Source organism: Castor canadensis, chromosome 8, assembly GCF_047511655.1.
Source record: "Castor canadensis chromosome 8, mCasCan1.hap1v2, whole genome shotgun sequence".
Lineage (NCBI taxonomy): Eukaryota > Metazoa > Chordata > Mammalia > Rodentia > Castoridae > Castor > Castor canadensis.
Window position 1 is genome coordinate 77,023,761 of NC_133393.1, and position 20,171 is coordinate 77,043,931.

Consider the following 20,171-nt stretch of genomic DNA (forward strand, 5'->3'; position numbering starts at 1 on the left):
CCTCCTTTTCTTTTCTATTTTCATAACCTGTTTGATGGAATGGGATATGGTTCTTACCTGCAGCCTTTATTAAGCAAAAGATTAGCTAGCTTAAGTAGAACATCAGTAGGCTTTTTCCGAAGGAAGCAATATACTTGCAAGTTGAAGCGTTTTCCTGCTTTGCTTAAGAAATAAACAAGTAAAACTAGTTTTCATGGAAATTTTTAAAGTATAAGTATATAGAATTCTTATTAAAGTAAAAAAATCTAGGTAGTCACAGAGCGTAGTAATCTAGCCTTGCACTGAACCCTGACTTTCAATTCAGATATTTTTGAATTCCTGTTCTACCACTTGCTATGCAATGTGGGTAAACAACTAACCTGACTTTTTTTCATGATATGAAGGGTTGAACTCAGGGCCTGTGCCTCCTAGGCAGGTACTCTACCACTTGAGTCACAACTCCAGTCCCCATCTAATCTGAATTTGAACTGTAAAATGGGAATAATAAAACCAAAACCTACCTCACTGGACTACTATGAATATTAAATAAAATGATATATGTAAATTGCTTAATATGATAAATTCTGCATAACAATCAATAAATGATAATAATTATTATATCACTAAGGTTGGAATATCCATTTTTTAACATTTCTTTAACAGGGAAAGAATAAAATTTATCACATGCCTAAGGCATGGCAGTATTACGCTCTAGGCCTGGAATATTCTTAAAAATAGTTCTAGAACTCCTTTGTCATTTTTTAAGGAATGCATTGTTTCTTGTTTATTTTAAATTTCTGTTTGAATCATTGGATTTCAGACTTACAGAGAATAATCTGCCCAAGACAAACATGTGGCATTTTCTCTGCCACAGTATTTTGTAATTGGGAAGATGACTGCATGAAACAAAAAGATTATCTAATTTTTCCAGATAGTAGAAATTATAAGCACTGTAAAAATGAATATAATAATATCCCTGTTGCTTGTTTGTTTATTGTAAGAATCATATGACAGAATATCTGTGAAACTGCTATCAAATACCACTACATAAAGATAAAGTACCATTAGTATCAATGTTATAACCACTAATATCACCTACTATTAACTTTTGTGTATTACTCATGCTAACTGCTTTACATATAGTCTATTTAATCTCCACAAAAGCCTTATTAAAATACATTTATCCCCATTTTACAGTTGAACATACAGAGAGTAGTGCCAAATAGGATTCGATTTTACAGCTATGTGTTCTCAATCACTGTACTACACTGCTTCCTCTAGTAATATAACTGAGCTGTGAAACAGAGCATCAAATCCATGCATAATTACACCTGGAATTTGGCTTGTTAGTATGTTTCTAGGCTACTGAATTATATGAGTTACCAAATTACTTGAAGTGAAGGTATGACTATTATATGATAATTATTATGAAGGTCATATGCATAAATATCACCCCCACTCTTTCAGAAGTGTTTATTCTGAAAAAAAAAAGCACAATGCAGAAGGATCTATCCATGATATTATTCTCTTATGTGCTGCATGAGAGAGGAACATGTATTGATAAGACTGTGGAACTGAAAATATAAAAGAAGTTCTGTAAGACCCACTTTACAAATTATTAAATTTAATGTGAGCTGAGAGAACTGCCAGACACTTCACATATATCAGGAATGGCAATGGCCTCAGGGACATTTGTACATTTGAGTATAAAAAGGTTTTAAAATACTAGCTTAGTAGTGACACAGAGACTTGATAAAGCTTAGTATGCTATAAAAGCAGAAAAGGGGATGTCAGTAATGGAAAAACAATAAAACACTTCTTTACACTGATGTGCTTATGTTCTAATAATAGCATAGATTCAAATTAAACCACAAACCAAACATAGAACCAAGCTTATTTTTAATGAGGTTAAACGCATTTTAAAAAGAGTGACATATTCTACCTCCTTCTCTTTGAACTATGTGGTAGAGATGGACGTTATGAAGAATGCATTCCAAATCTTGGTCTGTGTAACCTTTATTATGCATGTCATCCACTGAGTCAGGATAAATGACTTGGTCCCGAAGACTTCCGAGAGACATATAGGGCCTGAAAACAGCAAGCACACAAAAATCCTAGTGCAAAGTCAGTTTAGCTTACACAGGGTGACATCCTGTTGGCTAGAAAACAGCACAGCAGGCTTGAAATACTGCATTTTAGGATTATATTTGTTACCTGGTGATGAGTATGTTACTCTCAGGCACTACAAAATATATACACTACAAAATAATACCCTGTTATGTTTATAAAAAAACTTTATTGGGACACAGACAAGAAAAACTTCTCTAAGAAATTATTTGATATTTTCAGAGAAATAAATCCTCTATTATATTGATAAAGGTCACCTCTGGACTTCATCCAAATTATTTGGGTTAAGCATTACATAAATTTGGGGGGTTGACTCAGCAATGTAAACAAACCAAATTTAAAAACGTTCTTAGTAAGAAAAATGCAAATTAAATGACAGTGAGTTTCTTTCTTATTAGCAAAAATTCAACAGCATGATAACTCACTCCACTAGCAGGCCTGTGGGCTAACAAGAGCTCTTATTACAGTGAAAATGCAAAATGGTACAACCCCTTTGCAGAAGATTTGGCAAACTGACATACAGTCTGTCCCATGACAAACTTCTGGGTACTTACTCTGAAAATATACTTCTAAAAATACCACAGAGGAAAAAATATTCATAAGACTATCCATTATAGCATCATCTGTAATAGAAAAATATTGAAAATTGTGCCCAAAGGAGACTGAATAAATTATAGTACATCTACTATACAGCTATAGGAAAGGATGAGGCAGCTCTCTATGATCAATATCAATAGGGGACTGTTAAGCAGACAAGGAAAATGCACAGGCAGACAGACAGCAGGACTTCTTATCAGCAGAGGCAACATACTGGATCCAATAATTCCTTAATGCCAAGGGCCACCCCATGTATTGTAGGACATTTAGCAGTATGCCTGGTCTCTACCCTCTAGATCTTAGAAGCACCCCTGCCAGTGGTGACCAAAAATTTCTCTCCAGATATTGCCAAATGTCCCTAGGAAACAAACCTATTTGTAGCAGAGAACCACTGATATATAGTATATCACCCTCCATGGGAAAAAAGCAAGTAAAACATACATGCACCTGACTATATCTATAAAAGGAAACACTGGAGGAATAAGGCAGAAACTGGCAAAACTGGAGGAGGTGGAAGGAACAAGACAGGGTGGATGGGGTAGTGGGCAGGGAAGGGGATGATTCACTAACCTTTCCATACAGTTTTTCACTTTTAGACTCATGCTAAAATGTTACTATTTGATAAATAAAATTAAACCAACAAGAATGAAAGAATAAGTCCTAAAATTTAATACAAACAAAACCAAATGAACTGAATGTTGCTATCAAATAGTTAACATAAGCACACAGTATGGGGTAGGGATGAATTAATGCAAGTAATGTTTGAATTTAAAAATACCTTCAGTCAACAACAACAACCAAAAAAAAAAAAAACCCACAAAGAGAAATCTTGACCCTTATTTGGCAAGTTTATCTTATTATTTATTTATTATATTTATTTTTTGCAATACTAGGGGTTTGAACTCAGGGCTTTATGTTTGTTAGGCAAGTGCTCTTGAGCCATTCCCTGATGGGGTTATAGATACTCACTGCCATGGACAACTTGCTCATTGAGATGGGGTCTTGCTAACCTTTTACCTGCGCTGGCCTTAAACCACAATCCTCTCAATCTCTACCTCCCAAGTAGTTGGGGATTATAAGTATGAACTCTGCTCTGGCAAGTTTATTTTTGATGATGATATAGAAGTATCAATCTATTGTAAGATTGACCAAGTAAGTAAATATTTTGGTAATGTTATGAGCTAGGATTCTCACTGTGAAAGAAAGAATATACAAACATGGAATGTGGGAGGCAAGAAAAAACTAATATTTAATTTGAATTAAGAGTATCAGTATGAATTTATGATTTAAAAAAAATAATTTTCTAGCTCCATCCATAGCTGAATCATCTTGATATTACCCACTGAGATAGACACATAATCACTTAGTTATTATTGTGGGTTGCATGGTGGAGCCAAAAAGTATGCCCTAACCTGTAACTGTAACCTTATTTAGAAACAGAGTCTTTGCAGATGTTAGTGACCTCAGGACAGGATCATCCTGTATTAATTGATTGGCCCCAAACCCAATAAATGTGCTTACCAAAAGAGGAGAAAAACTGGAAGAAAAGAAGGCAATGTGAAGAAGGAAGTAGAGATTGATATCTTGCTGCCTCAAGTCAAGGTCTGCTTGGCATCCCCCAAAGCAGCAGGAGGCAAGAAATAACTCTCCCTTGGTATCTTCAGAGAGAAGGTAGACTGCTGATAGCTTGATTCAAAGCCTCCAAAAATGTGAGAAAATAAATTTCTGGTATTGCAAACCAGATTTTGGTAGTTTGTTACAGTACCCTGGTAAATGAACACAGGCAGTATTCCTACAAAAAATGCATACCCTGAATCACAGCATGAGGAAACTGTCAGACAAACCAAAATTGATGGGACTGTCTTAGAAATAACAACAGTCCTGCACTCTAAAAATATCAATGTCATAAAGAAATGCTGAGGAACTCTTTCAGAATAAAAGAAAGTGAACAGGCACAGCAATTAAATTGATACTGGTTTCAGAAAAACAAGTTGCTATAAAATAGAACAGTATCATGACAGATGGCAAACTGAATATGGATGGTATTTTAGAAATTGACATTGTATCGGTGCAAAATTTCCTGCATTTGATAATTGCACTGTGTTTATGTTAAAGACATGATCTTTGAAAATATACCCCAAAGTAGTTAGGTTTGATTTATTACTTCAACCTGAGAAAGAGAGAGAAGAGAGAGACAGATTTTAAAATACAAAATGTAGATGGTAGATAAAATGTCTACTTATTTTCCCATAGTATGCAAATCATTTAGTTGAAGGACATTGCATGATTATTTTATATTTAACTATCATTTAAAATTCAAAATGTTCATATTTCAACTATATATATATATACATACATATAGTAACATTTTAAGAGTAAGATCTTTACAAATACAATGAATCATTTAATAAATTTTGTTTAAATTGATAATTCATATAATATTCACCCTTTTAAAGTGTACAATTCAGTGTCTTTTTTTGATATATTTATAAGCCATGTGACCATCATCACTAATTCCAGAACATCCTCCTTCCCTCCAGAAATCTCATACCCAGAGAAGTTGCTCTCTATTTGCTCCATCCTCTCAGTTCTTGCCAACCATTCATGCTTTCTGTCTCCATGGACTTACTTATTGAGAACATCTAAATATGTAGATCCCACAATATGTATGCTCTTGTAACTCCTTCCTATTAGCATAATGATTTCAGGCTCATGCAGATTGTGCCCTGTAACAGTATCTCATTCCTTTTATGGCTGAATAATGTTCTGCTGCAGGGATATGCCACATTGGATTAGTCATTCATCACTGACTGATATTTCGGTATTTATTTTTTGGTATTATGAATATGAGTTATATACCAATGAAAGGAAATGCTAGAGCATACAACCTTTTGAGGAACTTCCATACTGTTTCTCAAAGAGGCTAAACTATTTCTGATATTTCTTCTATTATAGCTCTACAGTTTTCCCTGCTGCTGTCTTATCTTTCCTTCTCCAGCCTAACCATTAAAAAATAGAATTAGAAATCTGTTTGCTTGTGTACATCATCTTAAATATCCATATGTGAAACTATCTTCAGTAAATATAAATTAATAATATAACAATATTAAATTAATCATCAGGGCCAATGAGTGGGTTTTGTCAGGTGCTCTGACACTATGCAGAGGAAGAAATACAGACCCTAGAAAAGAATACGTTTGCTGCCTTCAAAGTGATGTCAGCTCCAACTTCACATAAAGGCAAAGTAGATATCCTTCCACCTTACCATAAAACCTAGACATTAGTTCAAGAGCATTCATGACACAACATACAACCAAGATTATAGCAACTATAAAGATAAAACTGCATCTGAGCATTTGTTTCACAAGTGCTTCCACAGGATTCTACACAAAACTTGATTAATTGTCAGTATTTGATGAAGTCATATTTTATATACACATTTCAGGTAAGACAGTAAAGAGTAATAGCTCTGATGATGGCCTTTGGAGAGATGGTTCCGTGACAGAACCCTAATCTCACTATTTTAGTATTGTGATCCAAATTTGGAGCTAGACATAACTCAGTTGCAAGGTAAACTTATTTTATCCTATTTTTTTACGAGTACAAATTGAAGCAGTGAATTTTTACTAAGCTAATTGAAGTAGTGTGGTAAGAGCTCTTAGTACAATACAGGCACAAAGAAGGCACTTAATAAATAACCATTGTGGGAACAAAAAGTTCATTGCTTCTTTAAGTTCTCTACTTAAGTGAAAATGAAGCATATTATAAAAGAGCAGATTGTGTGAGGGTGTAGTTCAGTGGTAGAACACTTGCCTATCATGCACAAGGCCCTAAGTTTGATTCCCTAAACTACAAAAAGAAAAAAAAATCTTGTAAAAAAGAGCAGATGCAAAATAATTCTTAAATAACTGACTGCTGACTTATATCCAAAGTAAATTTTTATTATACCCAATATTACTAATTAATAAATATCTAAATATGTAGAATTGAAAGACTATATTCTGTTACATACTCAAACAAGTACTTCAAGTTAACCTAAGAAGCATTTCTTTTGGTAACTGGAGAAACATCTAGCTCACGGGAGCAGATTATAAGGCCTCAAAGGTATCAAAATGCACTGGGTTACCAAGTGCTTTCTTTGTTATAGGTATTGGGAGGAGCAAAACACTGTAACTTCATTAAAAGACTAACTTAATGATATTTATGATTTCTTTAGGACTTTTGAAATCAGCTAGCTTTCTCTGATGAACAGAAACAAATTAATGAGATCTCTTAACTATTAAACAAAGCAAATAATTAATTTGTATTTTTGTAATGCTTAATTTTTTATTGAGTTTTCAAAAGCCTAATAATGTCTTAAATATGTGCTCCTGAAATAAAAATATCAAGACAAAATAAAATAAAAACATAATTTTCAGCTACCATTTTTTATTTAATCAGGATAGAATTTCAATAAAATGCCAAATCATAATCATTTTATGATGCTAAATAAAGAACTGCAATGTGCCCACAAAATTGCTATTTGATCTACCGTTAAACAAACTGATAGAGTATGAAAAACTGCTCACTTTGGACAAAGAAGGAAGGCAGGGTAGGAAGGTTAAAAAAAAAGGCAAGAAAATTGCTTCCTTATAAAACTGATGTAAATGAGAATGTTGATGACACTATATAAAATATTTCATAGAATTATCTATTAAGGACTCATCAAATACTGTTTTATTAAAGCTCCATTTCTTTGAATTATTATTTTATGATCATGATATGGTAAAAATAATACACTGTATATATTTAATATGGTAAAAATAATACACTGTATATATTTAGTGAGTATGTAGCAACTAAAGACTCTCAATTAGGTTTTATTAATATGACTTAAAAATATTATTATGAACTTAGTCATCACCAAATTCTCTGGAAAGGCTATCAAGAAGATTCGGGATGATGTTAAATCAATATAAAAGCACAAGGAAATGGAAGACCCTATATTCAATGTTTATATAATTAGTTGGCATGTGATTCTCTTTCCAGTTCAAAGAACTGTAATTTAACATTTTGAGCTAGCTCAAGTTTCTTTAGTTCTACCAAAGTTATAAATAATAGATAAGCACTTAAAGTACCCTTTACTAAACTTTCCTTTCTAGATATATAGACCTATTCAGATTATCTTCTTAATATTTCAGTCAGATCAGTTACCTTGATAGAATGTTACTAGCTTATTTGCTCTGGTCCATGAGAAGGGTGATCATGCAACTTACCTGGTCTGAGCAACCAAGGAAATAGATTCTCATAATTAGTAGCAATAAAAAAAACTAATTAGTTTTAATTCTCTTTAAGTAAAACGCAGAATCATTTCTATATGTTGTATAAAAGATACAAGAATAGACCCATAAGTATCAAACTTAATTATTATTTAAACAATGACCACCTTTGTTTTCTTTAAAATCTGGAATTCCTTCATATACATTTCTATTTAAAACTATAACTAGTAAAATTATTTCATGTCAAATCCATTCTCCATGATGATAGCTTTTTATAGTTGTTATAAATAGCTAAGGGTATTTTTACAATTTGTATTACATTCTCACTTTTCTGGGTTAACATTTAAATATCTGAGAATTTTTATGTTTCAGTACAATTTATTGTTGTTTTTAGAGTTTATACTTTTCTATTGTTCTATAGTCAAGACAAAATTAGAAAGAAGGGGGAGAATGGAGAAGTGTTAACTCTATCTTTCTGCTTGGAGCCTCTGGAGTGATCACCTAAGATGCTAAATATTTCCTAAGTTGAGATCAAATAAAAATTCAAACCCTTAAGGGGAGGGAAATGCAATGGGAAGATCTATATGCAGAGAAAATGAAATTTTTTTATAATACAAAATTTAACTGGGAATAATATTGATAAAACTTTTTATAGCAATTTTAAATCTTTAAGGCAGGGATGTGCTGATTTTAAGAATAATGGATCATTTAAGTTGCTGTGTTGCTTAAGCAATAAGAAGTTAACAATCTGAAAAGCATAAAATCTAGCTATTAATAATTCATATAAATGTACATGTTGGGCCCGATCATCTCATAAGATTTTTTTCATACACATAGTAAATTTGAGTGTTGAATGCATAATGTCATCCTTACTATCTTAAACATGAAGCAGAAGAAAGAAACATTCAACTGAAAAGAGACAATTACTATTATGGAAATTATATCTTTAGGAGAAGGAATTTCAGAGATGAACACAGCTTCTGAGGAGCAGGGACTAGATAACATAAACATACTGTGGAAAGGTCAAAGTATTGCCAAGCTGTTAGGAATGCAAACTTCCATGAAAGTTGATTTAATAATATTTATCATTATACTAGATTATCACATAAAATTCTTTATATTTGATCTAAACAAGTACAATTCCATGTGGTTTAACCTAATAATTAAGACTCACAAAATGAGGGAGACTTTTTATTGAAAAGAAAGATTTTTCCATTATTTTTATAAATTAGCCCACAGAAGAGTTAAATATGAAAAAAGTATCTTTAACATTTTCCTAAGCAATAGAAAATGTAAATCATATTTACATTTATAGATCCCTTTATACCAAAAGACAGATTTATGATAACTGAATGGTACTAATTACTACATAAGAGGTGCCAAAAGTGTACAATTTACAAGTCCATCAGCCAACCATCTAGAGGGATTTATTCAAAGTTTGCATGCTTTGAGTGTAATAGTTGGAAAGCAAGGAGTAGAAGTCAATTAGATATAGCAATAGTGCTGCGCCTTCTTCATGGCTTTAAATAGTTTCCTAAAACACAGAACACGTTAAGTGAGTGACATATTTATCCTCGTCATAAAAATGATTATGTAACAAATCTAGTGCAAGCAACAAAATAACTAGATTGTTCATAATAAGTGTAGAATGCCAGATGACTTGGAGTAGAAACCAAATCTGTTCATTTGTTCAATCATTCAACAGAAACTTAGTGCACAGGTAAAACAGATTTACTAGGATACCACCAGTGCTGTGTGGACTTGTGGATGTCCTTTCTAGTTGATATCTTCAAAGATTTGCTCAAAAGTGACTTAATACAGGCAAAACCTGTTCTAATGCAATGCCAACTCTCCAAGCCCAGGTGTGTCTACTCTGGGGGCAGTAGGCTCAATGTTTGTCCTTTTAGGTATGGAGCTCAGTTAGGAGGCCCGGATTAAGCCATGTCATGTTTTTTTATATCCACATTCCACTCAGGCAGTGGCTTGCCTAGCCTGACTTCTACTTAAATAAACATAGTCCTTGTCCTCAAGAGGTTCTTCCTACATGCATCTAGAGACTCACTAAGAATCAACAGGCTCAAAAGCTAGATACCTAGAGGAAAATAGTGATCAAGATATTAAAATTATCCTTCTTCCATATTCTTAGTTAGATCTTATTCCAGACCCCAGTCTCATTTTTAATCTGAGGCAAAGCAAAGACAAGCATTGAAAGGACAGCATCCTTTCTGTCCTTCTATGGTGAAAGAAGGCAAACTGGTCCTTTAACCTCCTTCCTGATCACATGTGCTTCCTGGTCCTTTAATGTTCATCACCTGCTTTATATGTTGTTATCAAGAGATAGTTGCCTTATCACCTCCCAAGAGGAAATCTGGATTTGGAAGGCATACATGTAGAAAGAATCCAAAAGAAGTTCAAAGTTTAAAATACCTACAAAGCTTATTTGGTGCATGCCTATTAGTATGCAGTGCCACTGTGTTGATGATGCTGGCATTCATTTAAATGCTCTGCTGCACTTACCTCCTAAATCACAGCCTTTACTCTTACAAGGGAAGCTCTCTTTTTTTGGTGACATCAAAGGTAAATAATGATTATGTCATACTGTATCATGAAAAGCAAGATTTGCTTGTTTCATACCTCTGCAAGAATTCTGATTTAAAATTAAACAAATGTTTCTGAGAAATTATTTAAAATTTTATAGAGAAGCAGTTTTTAGGAGAATAGGACAGAGTAGAGAATATAATCTAATTTGAAAGTAAACTGAACATAGTTTAAGTTAAAGGAGTTTAACTTTTATGCAAGAATATAGCTTCCTTCACATTAAAATATATGAATGATAGTCTATTATCTATGCTAAATTTCATGTTAAATTTGCTTGCGTAGCTTCTACCCCCAGGACTATAAGGACCTCTGCCTCCAAACAACAGCTTGATATTAGTACAGATTCAGCACACAAAGCAAACAACCTTAGCTGGTGATATTCACTTGCAAGTTCAGGTACAAAGAGTGGTAATTTTTCAGAGAACTCTCAGCTGTTGCTAGCAATAATAAAGACAAAGTGACTTCAAGTTAGACACACCTAAATCCAAATGCTAGCTCCAAAATGTATTCACCAGATGACTTCAACCTCTCTTATGTTTTCTTATCTATAACTTGAGGATACTGACATCAACCTTATAGATAAGTCATAAAGAAAAATGAGAAACTTATGTAATATGTGTAGAATACTGATTAACATACAGTAATTGCTTAGCACATAATTTGTAAACAGTAATTGTTTAATACATAATTTACCAACAAAAGTAACAGGACAGAGATGCTCAGTCCTTGTTCAAGACATCCTAGGATCCATCGATTATCTTAAGAAGTCACAATGTTCTCAAGATGAAATCAATTTTAGTTTAATTTTAAAATTATACAGAATGTAGCATTAAAGGGCAGAAATAGAAATGCCATCAAATAAAACATGAATTAAATATGGGCACTTCTAAAAGCAGAGGTGTCATGTCCTAATCTCGTCATCTAAAGAAAAACTGTTGAAGAATATAGACATTTTTGAAGTGAATGCAAACTATAAAAAATGATATTTGGTTATCTTCAGAAAGTTGAGACAGTGGAAAGCTTTAATTATGATCATCTGAGGAAATATTTAAATTCAAACACTGGGTTTTTCTCATCATAGGAACTTGTTTTATTATAAAAACTTTATTAATCTGAAAATTAATGCAGTGAATACAGAGAGTTTGTATCTAAAGATTTGGTAAATTCTAACCCGGCTCTGAACTATATATAACTCTAAGTTTCTGACCTTCAATTTAATTACCTGAAATATGATTTAGCATGACTTATGTAGAACATAATCATGCAAGGGAAGATAGAAATGAGGTTATATTTAATTTGCCATACAAACTAAGTCATAATGTTACCATTCCCACTTATAATCACATTTATGATTTTAGGTTGTATTTAATTTTAAACATGATTTATGGCTATTTTATTTATTAAGAAATGTTTATTTTTAATCTAGGAGATTAAGCAACATAGAACATGAACACATGACCCATGAATGAAGTAGTCAGTAAACAAATACTGAGCTAGTAAATGAAATGTTATTTGTAATTTCAGGATATCTTTTGACAAAAGGGAAAAATAATGAACATTGTGGAAACCTTTAAACATTAACAGTCTGTAAAATTTAACATATAAATCTGGGTAATTTATTCAAAAGAGAAGAGAAGCTCCTTAGGTGGAGACTAAGGAAAGGGTAAATACTCAAAGCACTCAGGTACCCAAAAAAGTAATTCAAAGAACTTTAGCTTAAAAGGAAGACTTTCACAATGCCTATGGACCTAGAATATGGACATTATTATTCTAAAATGTACTCATTACATAATACCTACGAAGATGAGCTAATAACTATTTTCTTAGTGGGATAAGACAGTCTTGCTTAGGAGTGTCTAAAGAACAACAAAAAAAAAGCCTTTTGTTACTTGACTCTGGTATTTCTGGCACATTGGAAAAACAAAGGCAATTCATGACAACTGTAAAAATCCTAATTCACTGTCAAAATTCAGGTCAAATGACATACTGTTCTATATTATCTGTCCTCATATTAAGTATCTATAGCATTTCTTGCCTTCTTTGAGCCTTTTTGGCTTTCACTGCAGTTGGGTGCAGTGACCAATCACCTGAGATATAAGCACCACAATGAGAGAGACTATGTCATCATTCATCCCCCATGGAATCTTACAGCAGAAACTTAGTAAAACTGGTTAATATGGGGGCATAGTGGTTTCTCCGACATACAAAGTACAATATTCCAGCTATGTCTTCCCTTTCTGTCTTTTCCCTTTTCTCTCTTTTTAAAAATATTTTGTGAGAACTGGGTTATAGCTCAGTGGTACAGCATGTGTTCAGCATGCACAAGGCCCTGGATTCATGCCCCATCAAAAAAGTTTAATTGATTCAATTCAATCCGTACAACATAATCCTTCTTTCATTTTTCCTCATGGTTCTATGTCTTATTCCTTAAGTACAAAATTAAAATAAGTCTACTAAACATGCTAATGCCTAAAACTTGAATATTCGGCAATATAATTTAGCTTTCAGAATCAGGAAGCTCCCCAAGAGACTTTAAAGCATAGCTAGAAAGAGGCAATGATTCTGGCGTCACAAGATGGTCTCTATTTTGCAATAAGATTGAATATTAACAACATTGCTCACACTCAACATTTTCAACTCACGAAGTTCTTTTTTTAAATTTTATTTTATTGTTTTTACAATTACATGTGTAAGTAATTGTACACATGTACAATTTGGGCCACTGCCCTCTTGTTCTCTGACTTTGTTAAAGAGAAAACATAAGAGATAATAAGAAAAACATAGTGGTTTTGCTAGTTTGACATAAAAGAGTGCTATACAGAGAGATTCCTAGCATTGCTTCTGTGCACTTGTGTATTGCAACCCACACTGGTTCATCTCTACCAGAACTCTTCACTACTTCCTAGTCCCCTTCCCATACTGGCTTCTGCCAGTTTAAGATTACTAAATTCGCCTCTATACAGTGAACATATCAACCACTTTCAAGTTTTAGGTTTCCTTCCCTTTCCGTTTTCCTCCTGTGCACAGTTTCTCCTCAGTGTGTGACCCATGTCCAGTAATATTACTGCATTTGTTTTAGGTCTAAAGTCTGCATATGAGGAAGAACATGTGATTTTTGACCTTCTGAGCCTGGCTAACTTCCCTTAAGATAATGGTCTCCAGTTCATCCATTTACTTGCAAATGACAAACTGCATTCTTTGTGGCTGAATAAAATTCCATTGTGTATAAATACCACATTTTCTTAATCCATTCGTCAGTAGTGGGGCATCTTAGCTATTTCCCTAGCTTGGCTATTGTGAATAATGCTGCAATAAATATGGGTGTGCAGGTGCCTTTGTAATAGCCTGAGTCACATTTCTTCGGGTATATCCCTAGGATTGGTATTGCTGGATCATATGGCAGGTCTATGTTTAGTTTTTTTAAGAAGCTTCCATATTGTTTTCCAGAGTGGTTGTACTAGCTTATATTCCCACCAGCAGTGTATGAGGGTTCGCTTTTCCCTGCATCCTCACTGACATCTGTTGTTGCTGGTGTTCTTGATGGTAGCAATTCTAACAGGGGTGAGGTGGAATCTTAAGTGTGGTTTTGATTTGCATTTCCTTTATGTCCAGGGATGGTGAGCATTTTTTCATGTGTTTTTTGGCCATTTGGTTTCTTCCTTTGAAAACGTTCTGTTTAGTTCAGTTGCCCACTTCTTTATTGGCTCATTGATTTTTGGGGAGTTTAGCTTTCTGAGCTCTCTGTATATTCTGGTTATCAGTCCCTTGTCTGATGCATAGCTAGCAAAGATTTTCTCCTATTTTGTGGGTGGTCTCTTCAATTTAGAAACAATTTCTTTTGGTGTGCAGAAGCTTTTTAATTTTATGTAGTTCCATTTGTCAATCCTTTCTCTTAGTTGCTGGGCCACTTGAGTTCTACTGATATAGATATAGTCCTTGCCTATATCTATTGCTTCCAGTGTATTTCCTGTACTAACCTCAAGATTTCAAGATTGACATTAAGATCCTTAGTCCACTTTGAGTTCATACTAGTACAGGGTGACAGGCATGGATCTAGTTTCAGTTTTCTGCAGGCAGATAACCACTTTCCTCAGCAACATTTGTTGAGGAGACTGTCTTTTCTCCATCGTATGTTTTTGGTGCCTTTGTCAAAAATAAGGTGGGCATAGCTGTGTGGTTTCACATCTGGGCCCTCTATTTTGTTCCACTGGTCTTCATGTCTGTTTTTGTGCCAGCACCATGCTGTTTTTATTGCTATGGCTCTGTAATATAGTTTGAAGTTGGGTATTGTGATACCTCCAGCTTTGATTTTTTTGCTCAGTATTTGCTCAGTATTGCCTTGGCTATTTGCGGTCTTCTGTGTTTCCAAATGAACTTTAGGGTCAAATTTGCAATCTCTGTGATGAAAGTCATTGGGATTTTGATTGGAATTCCATTGAACATGTAGATTGCTTTTGGTAGTATGGCTATTCTTACTATGTCTATTCTGCCAATCCGTGAACATGGGAGATCTTTCCACCTTCTGTAGTCTTCTTTGATTTCTTTCTTCAATGGTTTGTAGTTCTCCATGTAGAGGTTATTTATATCTTTGTTAAGTTTATTCCTAGATATATAATTTTTTTTGAGGCTATTATACATGGAATTGTTTTTCTACATTCTTTCACAATCTGTTCATTGTTGGTGTATAGAGAGGCTATTGATTTTTTTAAGTTGATTTTGTATCCTGTTACATTGCTGAAGCTATTTATGGTTTCTAGAATTTTTTGGTGGAGTTTTTTGAGTCTTTAAGGTATAAGATTATGTTATCTGTGAATAGGGATAGTTTGGCTATTTCTTTATCTCTTTATATTCCTTTTATTTCCTCTTCTTGCCTTATTGCTCTGGCTAGGAATTCCAGGACTATGTTGAATAGGAGTGAGGAGAGTGGGCACCCTTGTCTCCTTCCTGACTTTAGGGGAAATGGTTTCAGTTTTTCCCTATTAAGTTTGATGTTGGCTATAGGGTTGTCATATAGGCTAAAGGTTTTGCCTTTATAGTGTTGAGGTACATTCCTTCTGTTCCTAGTTTTCCTAGAGCTTTTATCATGGAATGGTGTTGAATCTTATCGAAGGCTTTTCTGGATCTATTGAGATTATCAAGTGGTTTTTGTCTTTGCCTCTATTAATGTGCTGTATTACATTTATTGATTTGCATATGTTGAACCATCCCTGCATCCCTGGGATGAAGTCAACTTGGTCATGGTGAATGATCTTTCTGATATGTTGTTGGATTTGGTTTGTCATTATTTTATTGAGGATTTGCATCAGTGTTCATTAAGGAGGTTGGCCTGTAGTTCTCCTTTTTGGGTGTGTCCTTGTCCAGTTTTGGGATGTGTGTAATACTGGCTTCATAGAATGAGTTAGGCAGTGTTCCTTCCCTTTATGTTTCATGGAAAAGTTTAAGGAGTGTTGGTATTAGTTCTTCTTTAAAGGTCTGGTAGAATTCAGCAGGGAATCTGTCAGGTCCTGGACTTTTCTTTTTTGGGAGACTCTTTATTGCTGCTTCAATTTCATTTCATGTTATAGATCTGTTTAGGTGGTTAATATCCTCTTGGTTCAGTTTTGGATGATCATAAATATCTAGAAATTTGTCCATTTCTTCAAGTTGTTCCAATTTATTGGAATACATACAGGTTCTCTCTTTTTTTTTTTCAATTATAAACATATTTTAATTTGTGATTTGAATACACAACAAATCAGTATTTGCCATTTCTGTTCTGATGTCATCCTTGATCTTAAAAATATTACTATTTTGGCGGTGTGGGGCAGCACTGGGGCTTGAACTTGGGGGCTTCACACTTGTCAGGCTGGCATTGTTACCACATGATCCACTCTGCAAACATTTAGAATTTATATTATACCAGCTCAAAAAGTGAGTTTTAAGCCCAGATACAGGGTGACTAAGTGTTCCATGTCTGACAAGGAATCAATGGTAAGTCAATCATATGCACGACAAACTTGTGACACTAAGTGACCATGCCCATACAAGGGATTGACTCTCCTTATTTTCTTTCTACATTACATAACTGTGACCTGGTTCATGTCTTTCAAGGACACTCAACTGAAGGAGGCTTTCCCATATGGATAACATACATAGATTTTTGCCTCAGGGTGAGTTTGTGGAATACAGGTTCTCAAAGTAGTCCCTGATGATTCCCTGGATTTCCTTGGTGTTTGTTTCTGATTTTAGTAATTTGAGTTTTTCCCTCCTTGTTTTAGTCAGATTTGCCGGGGGTTTGTCAATCTTGTTTATTTTTTCAAAAAAACCCCAGCTTTTTGTTTCATTGGTTCTTTGTATGTTTTGTTTGTTTGTTTGTTTTCTATTTCTTTAATTTTGGCTCATATTTTTATTATTTCTCTCCTTCTGTTTGTTTTGGGTTTTGCTTGTTCTTGTTTTTCTAGGAGTTTGAGATGTAGCATTAGGTCATTTATTTGAGATCTTTATGTCCTTTTAATATATGCATTTATGGTCATTTATTTGAGATCTTTATGTCCTTTTAATATATGCATTCATGCCTTTGCTGTGTTCCATAGGTTCTGATAGGTTGTGTTCTCATTTTCATTAGCTTCTAGGAAACTTGATTTCCTCTCTTATTTCTTCTATGCTTTACTCATTGTTGAGCAATTTGTTATTCAACCTTCAACTGTTTGCTTATTTTCTGCTGTTCCTTTTGTTTCTGAGTTCTAGTTTTATTGCATTGTGAGCAGATAGAATGTGGAGGGGTTATTTCTATTTTCTTATATTTGTTGAGGCTTGCTTTGTGCTCTAAGATCTGATCTATTTTGGAGAAAGTTCCATGGGTTACTGAGAAGAATGTATATTGTGCTGTTACCAGATGTTAAGTCCCAACTCATACAGTTCTACCTCTTCCTATATTCCAGATAGGTTTCCACTACTACTACCATAAGTCTTCCTTTGAAGAAAAAAAAATCCACACAATTTCATCTGCTTATCTGCTACATAAGGTCTAAAAATTAGTTCAGTGGGCAGAATGACAGTGGTGCTTTTCAACAAAGAAAAGCGAGCAAAAGAGGTATTTCATCACGCTATACTGCTACAACTTTTGGTAGAGAGGGATGAGTGCTGGGGTTTGAACTCAGGGCTTTTCACTTGCTAGACAGGCACTCTACCACTGGGCCACTGCTCAGCCCTTTTAGTGTTAGCTGCTTTTGAGATAGGGTCTGGCTTTGTGCTAGGGCTGGCCTAGACTGTGATCCTCCTATTTGTGCCTTGCATCATTGCTAGGATGACAGGCATGCACCACTGTGCCTAGCCATTGGCTGAGATGAGGTCTCATGAATTTTTTTCCAGGGTTGGCCTCCAGTTATGATCTACTTATTTCTGCCTCCTGAGTAACTAGGATTACAGGCTTCAGCCACCATGCCAGCCTCAATCTAATTTCCATATTTGCTTTTATACTGTATTTCCACCCTCGGTGCTCTACTAGGTTTCACACAACAGTCCTCTGATCCAATACTCTGTGTGATGTCTGCTTAACCCTTGGGAATAACACATGGAAAGACGACTGGGCAGATGAGATGAGGAGTGTTACTTCTTCAAGCCTCATTTCCTCTCATCCACAATAAATATCTAAATTCTCAAGTATAAAATTTTATGTTTAGTCACTTCTAAACTGTTATGAGGGAAGATGGATAAAGACTTCAGATGCCTATTACACCCAGTCTTTCCAGGCAATCTCCCATCCAAGTACTAACTAGGACTGGCCCTGCTTAGCTTCCAAGATCAGGCGCATTTAGGGTGGTATGACTATCAGATACTAATAAAAACTTTTTTAAAAGAATAAATAATTAATCATATAATAGACTTGTGATGGTCTACTATATAGTAATAATAGGGCTTCTTCCAGAGACTCTTAAAAATAAGCGGACAATTTTAGAATACATAAATGTATACAGCTTGATGGAGAGATTGATGTACTATACAAGTACTCCATATTTTCTGTGAGAAGAAGGGCTCTGACATCTAAGGCAATTTAATTATTCTTTGGAATGGTGTGCTATTCCTTAAGGCTAGCATTTGCCACCTTTGAGTATTCATTGCATCTAATCAGATTTGAAAATGAAAAGTAGTAGAATTGTTCCAGAAACTATTACAATAAAATCAGTAACAAAACTTTTGGGGATAATTAAAATTTTATTCCCCTATTAACTTTTCTCATTGAAAATATTCATGAAGATTTATAAATGGAAAAGCCTGAGGAATCATGGAAATTCAAAAGCAAAAGGGAATTGTTTTTTGATATAAAAAATTGCTTACCTTTGTGGAATATAGAACATATGTTGAGGAGGTGGTTTATAGAGGACTCCTTCATACACAGGCCAGAGCCCACTTAAGATTCTGAAGAGAGAACTTTTCCCACAACCATTTGGACCAGTTATCAACAGATGCATTCCTTCTTGTACCTAAAGTCAGAAATAAAATTACAAACTGCAATATTTAAAAATTATTTCATTTGGCAGCATTTAAAATTTATTTATTATTTTTTAAAACATTCAATTACACAATAATCTTGGATGGGAAAGAAATCAAGGAAACGTATATCAGGGTTGAGAACTTCAAGTTTAGCTTTGACTCATCTCTGATGCTAAAGGCATCATAAAATAATTTAACTACAAAGAAAATGGTTCTTCTTGGAATAAACACTGGCTTTTCAATGTTTTAATTGAGGTCTTGTTATCAGATATAAAGAAATACAACCACATGGAAAATAAGAAAAAGCATACAATTTAAATGAAAATATATTAAATTTCATTTTATTTATATTAATTTTGATCAAATTTATATTGAATTCAAATGCAACTGAAAGTTTATTTCAGTTGTATAGCACACTTTATCTGAAGAGCCAGCTGGGTTACTTAATTTTGTACTCTAGCCATCTGGAATGCTATAGAAATCACAAAAGCCCATAATCAGAGAGAAAAGATGATTCTAATTCTGCTTTATTCACAGATGTAAAAAATACATTTACCAAAACAAGACAGAGGAAAGCAAGAGAACTGTAATTTAGTCTTATGTCCAGGATGAATCAAAACATGTACAGTTTGCCCTCCATATTCACAGGTTCCACGTCTGAGGAGTCAACAAACTGTGGATTAATAGTGTTTGAAAAAAAAATTACATCTGCACTGAATGTGTGCAGATTTTTTTCTGTACACCATTTTATGTAAGGGACTTGAGTGTTAATCGATTTTGTTATTTGCAATGCAACCTGGACTCAATCCCTTGATGATACTTATGGATAACTCAGTGTGTGTGTGTGTGTGTGTGTGTGTGTGTGTGTGTGTGTGTATAAAATACTCAAAAAATTAATCTTCTGTACCTATGTGAATATTCCATATAGAGTATTCACCAATAAAATAAATGCTGTTTATTCATTATCTATCGGATGTTTTCTTTTTATCTTATTAATGATTTAGATTTAAACAGTAAACTTCATGAGTTTCTATTCCACTCGATAGTATGGAGAAGTTGTTTTACTATACTATTTAAAGGATATTGTAAAGAATAAGGACTAGGGACATTATTTAAAATTTTGATTTGTTTTTCTTAAGA

At 34.0% G+C, this 20,171-nt stretch overlaps 1 protein-coding gene across 1 annotated transcript in view; it reads right to left on the reverse strand.

Moving 5' to 3' along the window:
* The window catches only part of Abcd2 (ATP binding cassette subfamily D member 2), a 58,501-nt gene that overhangs the window by 14,971 nt on the left and 23,359 nt on the right, over nucleotides 1-20,171 (reverse strand). Inside the window, exons 6-7 of the mRNA XM_020151733.2 lie at nucleotides 18,876-19,021; nucleotides 1,922-2,067 (exon numbers count right to left, since the gene is read on the reverse strand). Of these exons, the coding sequence (XP_020007322.1) occupies nucleotides 1,922-2,067; nucleotides 18,876-19,021 (292 nt within the window). The remainder of the gene's footprint in view (nucleotides 1-1,921; nucleotides 2,068-18,875; nucleotides 19,022-20,171) is intronic.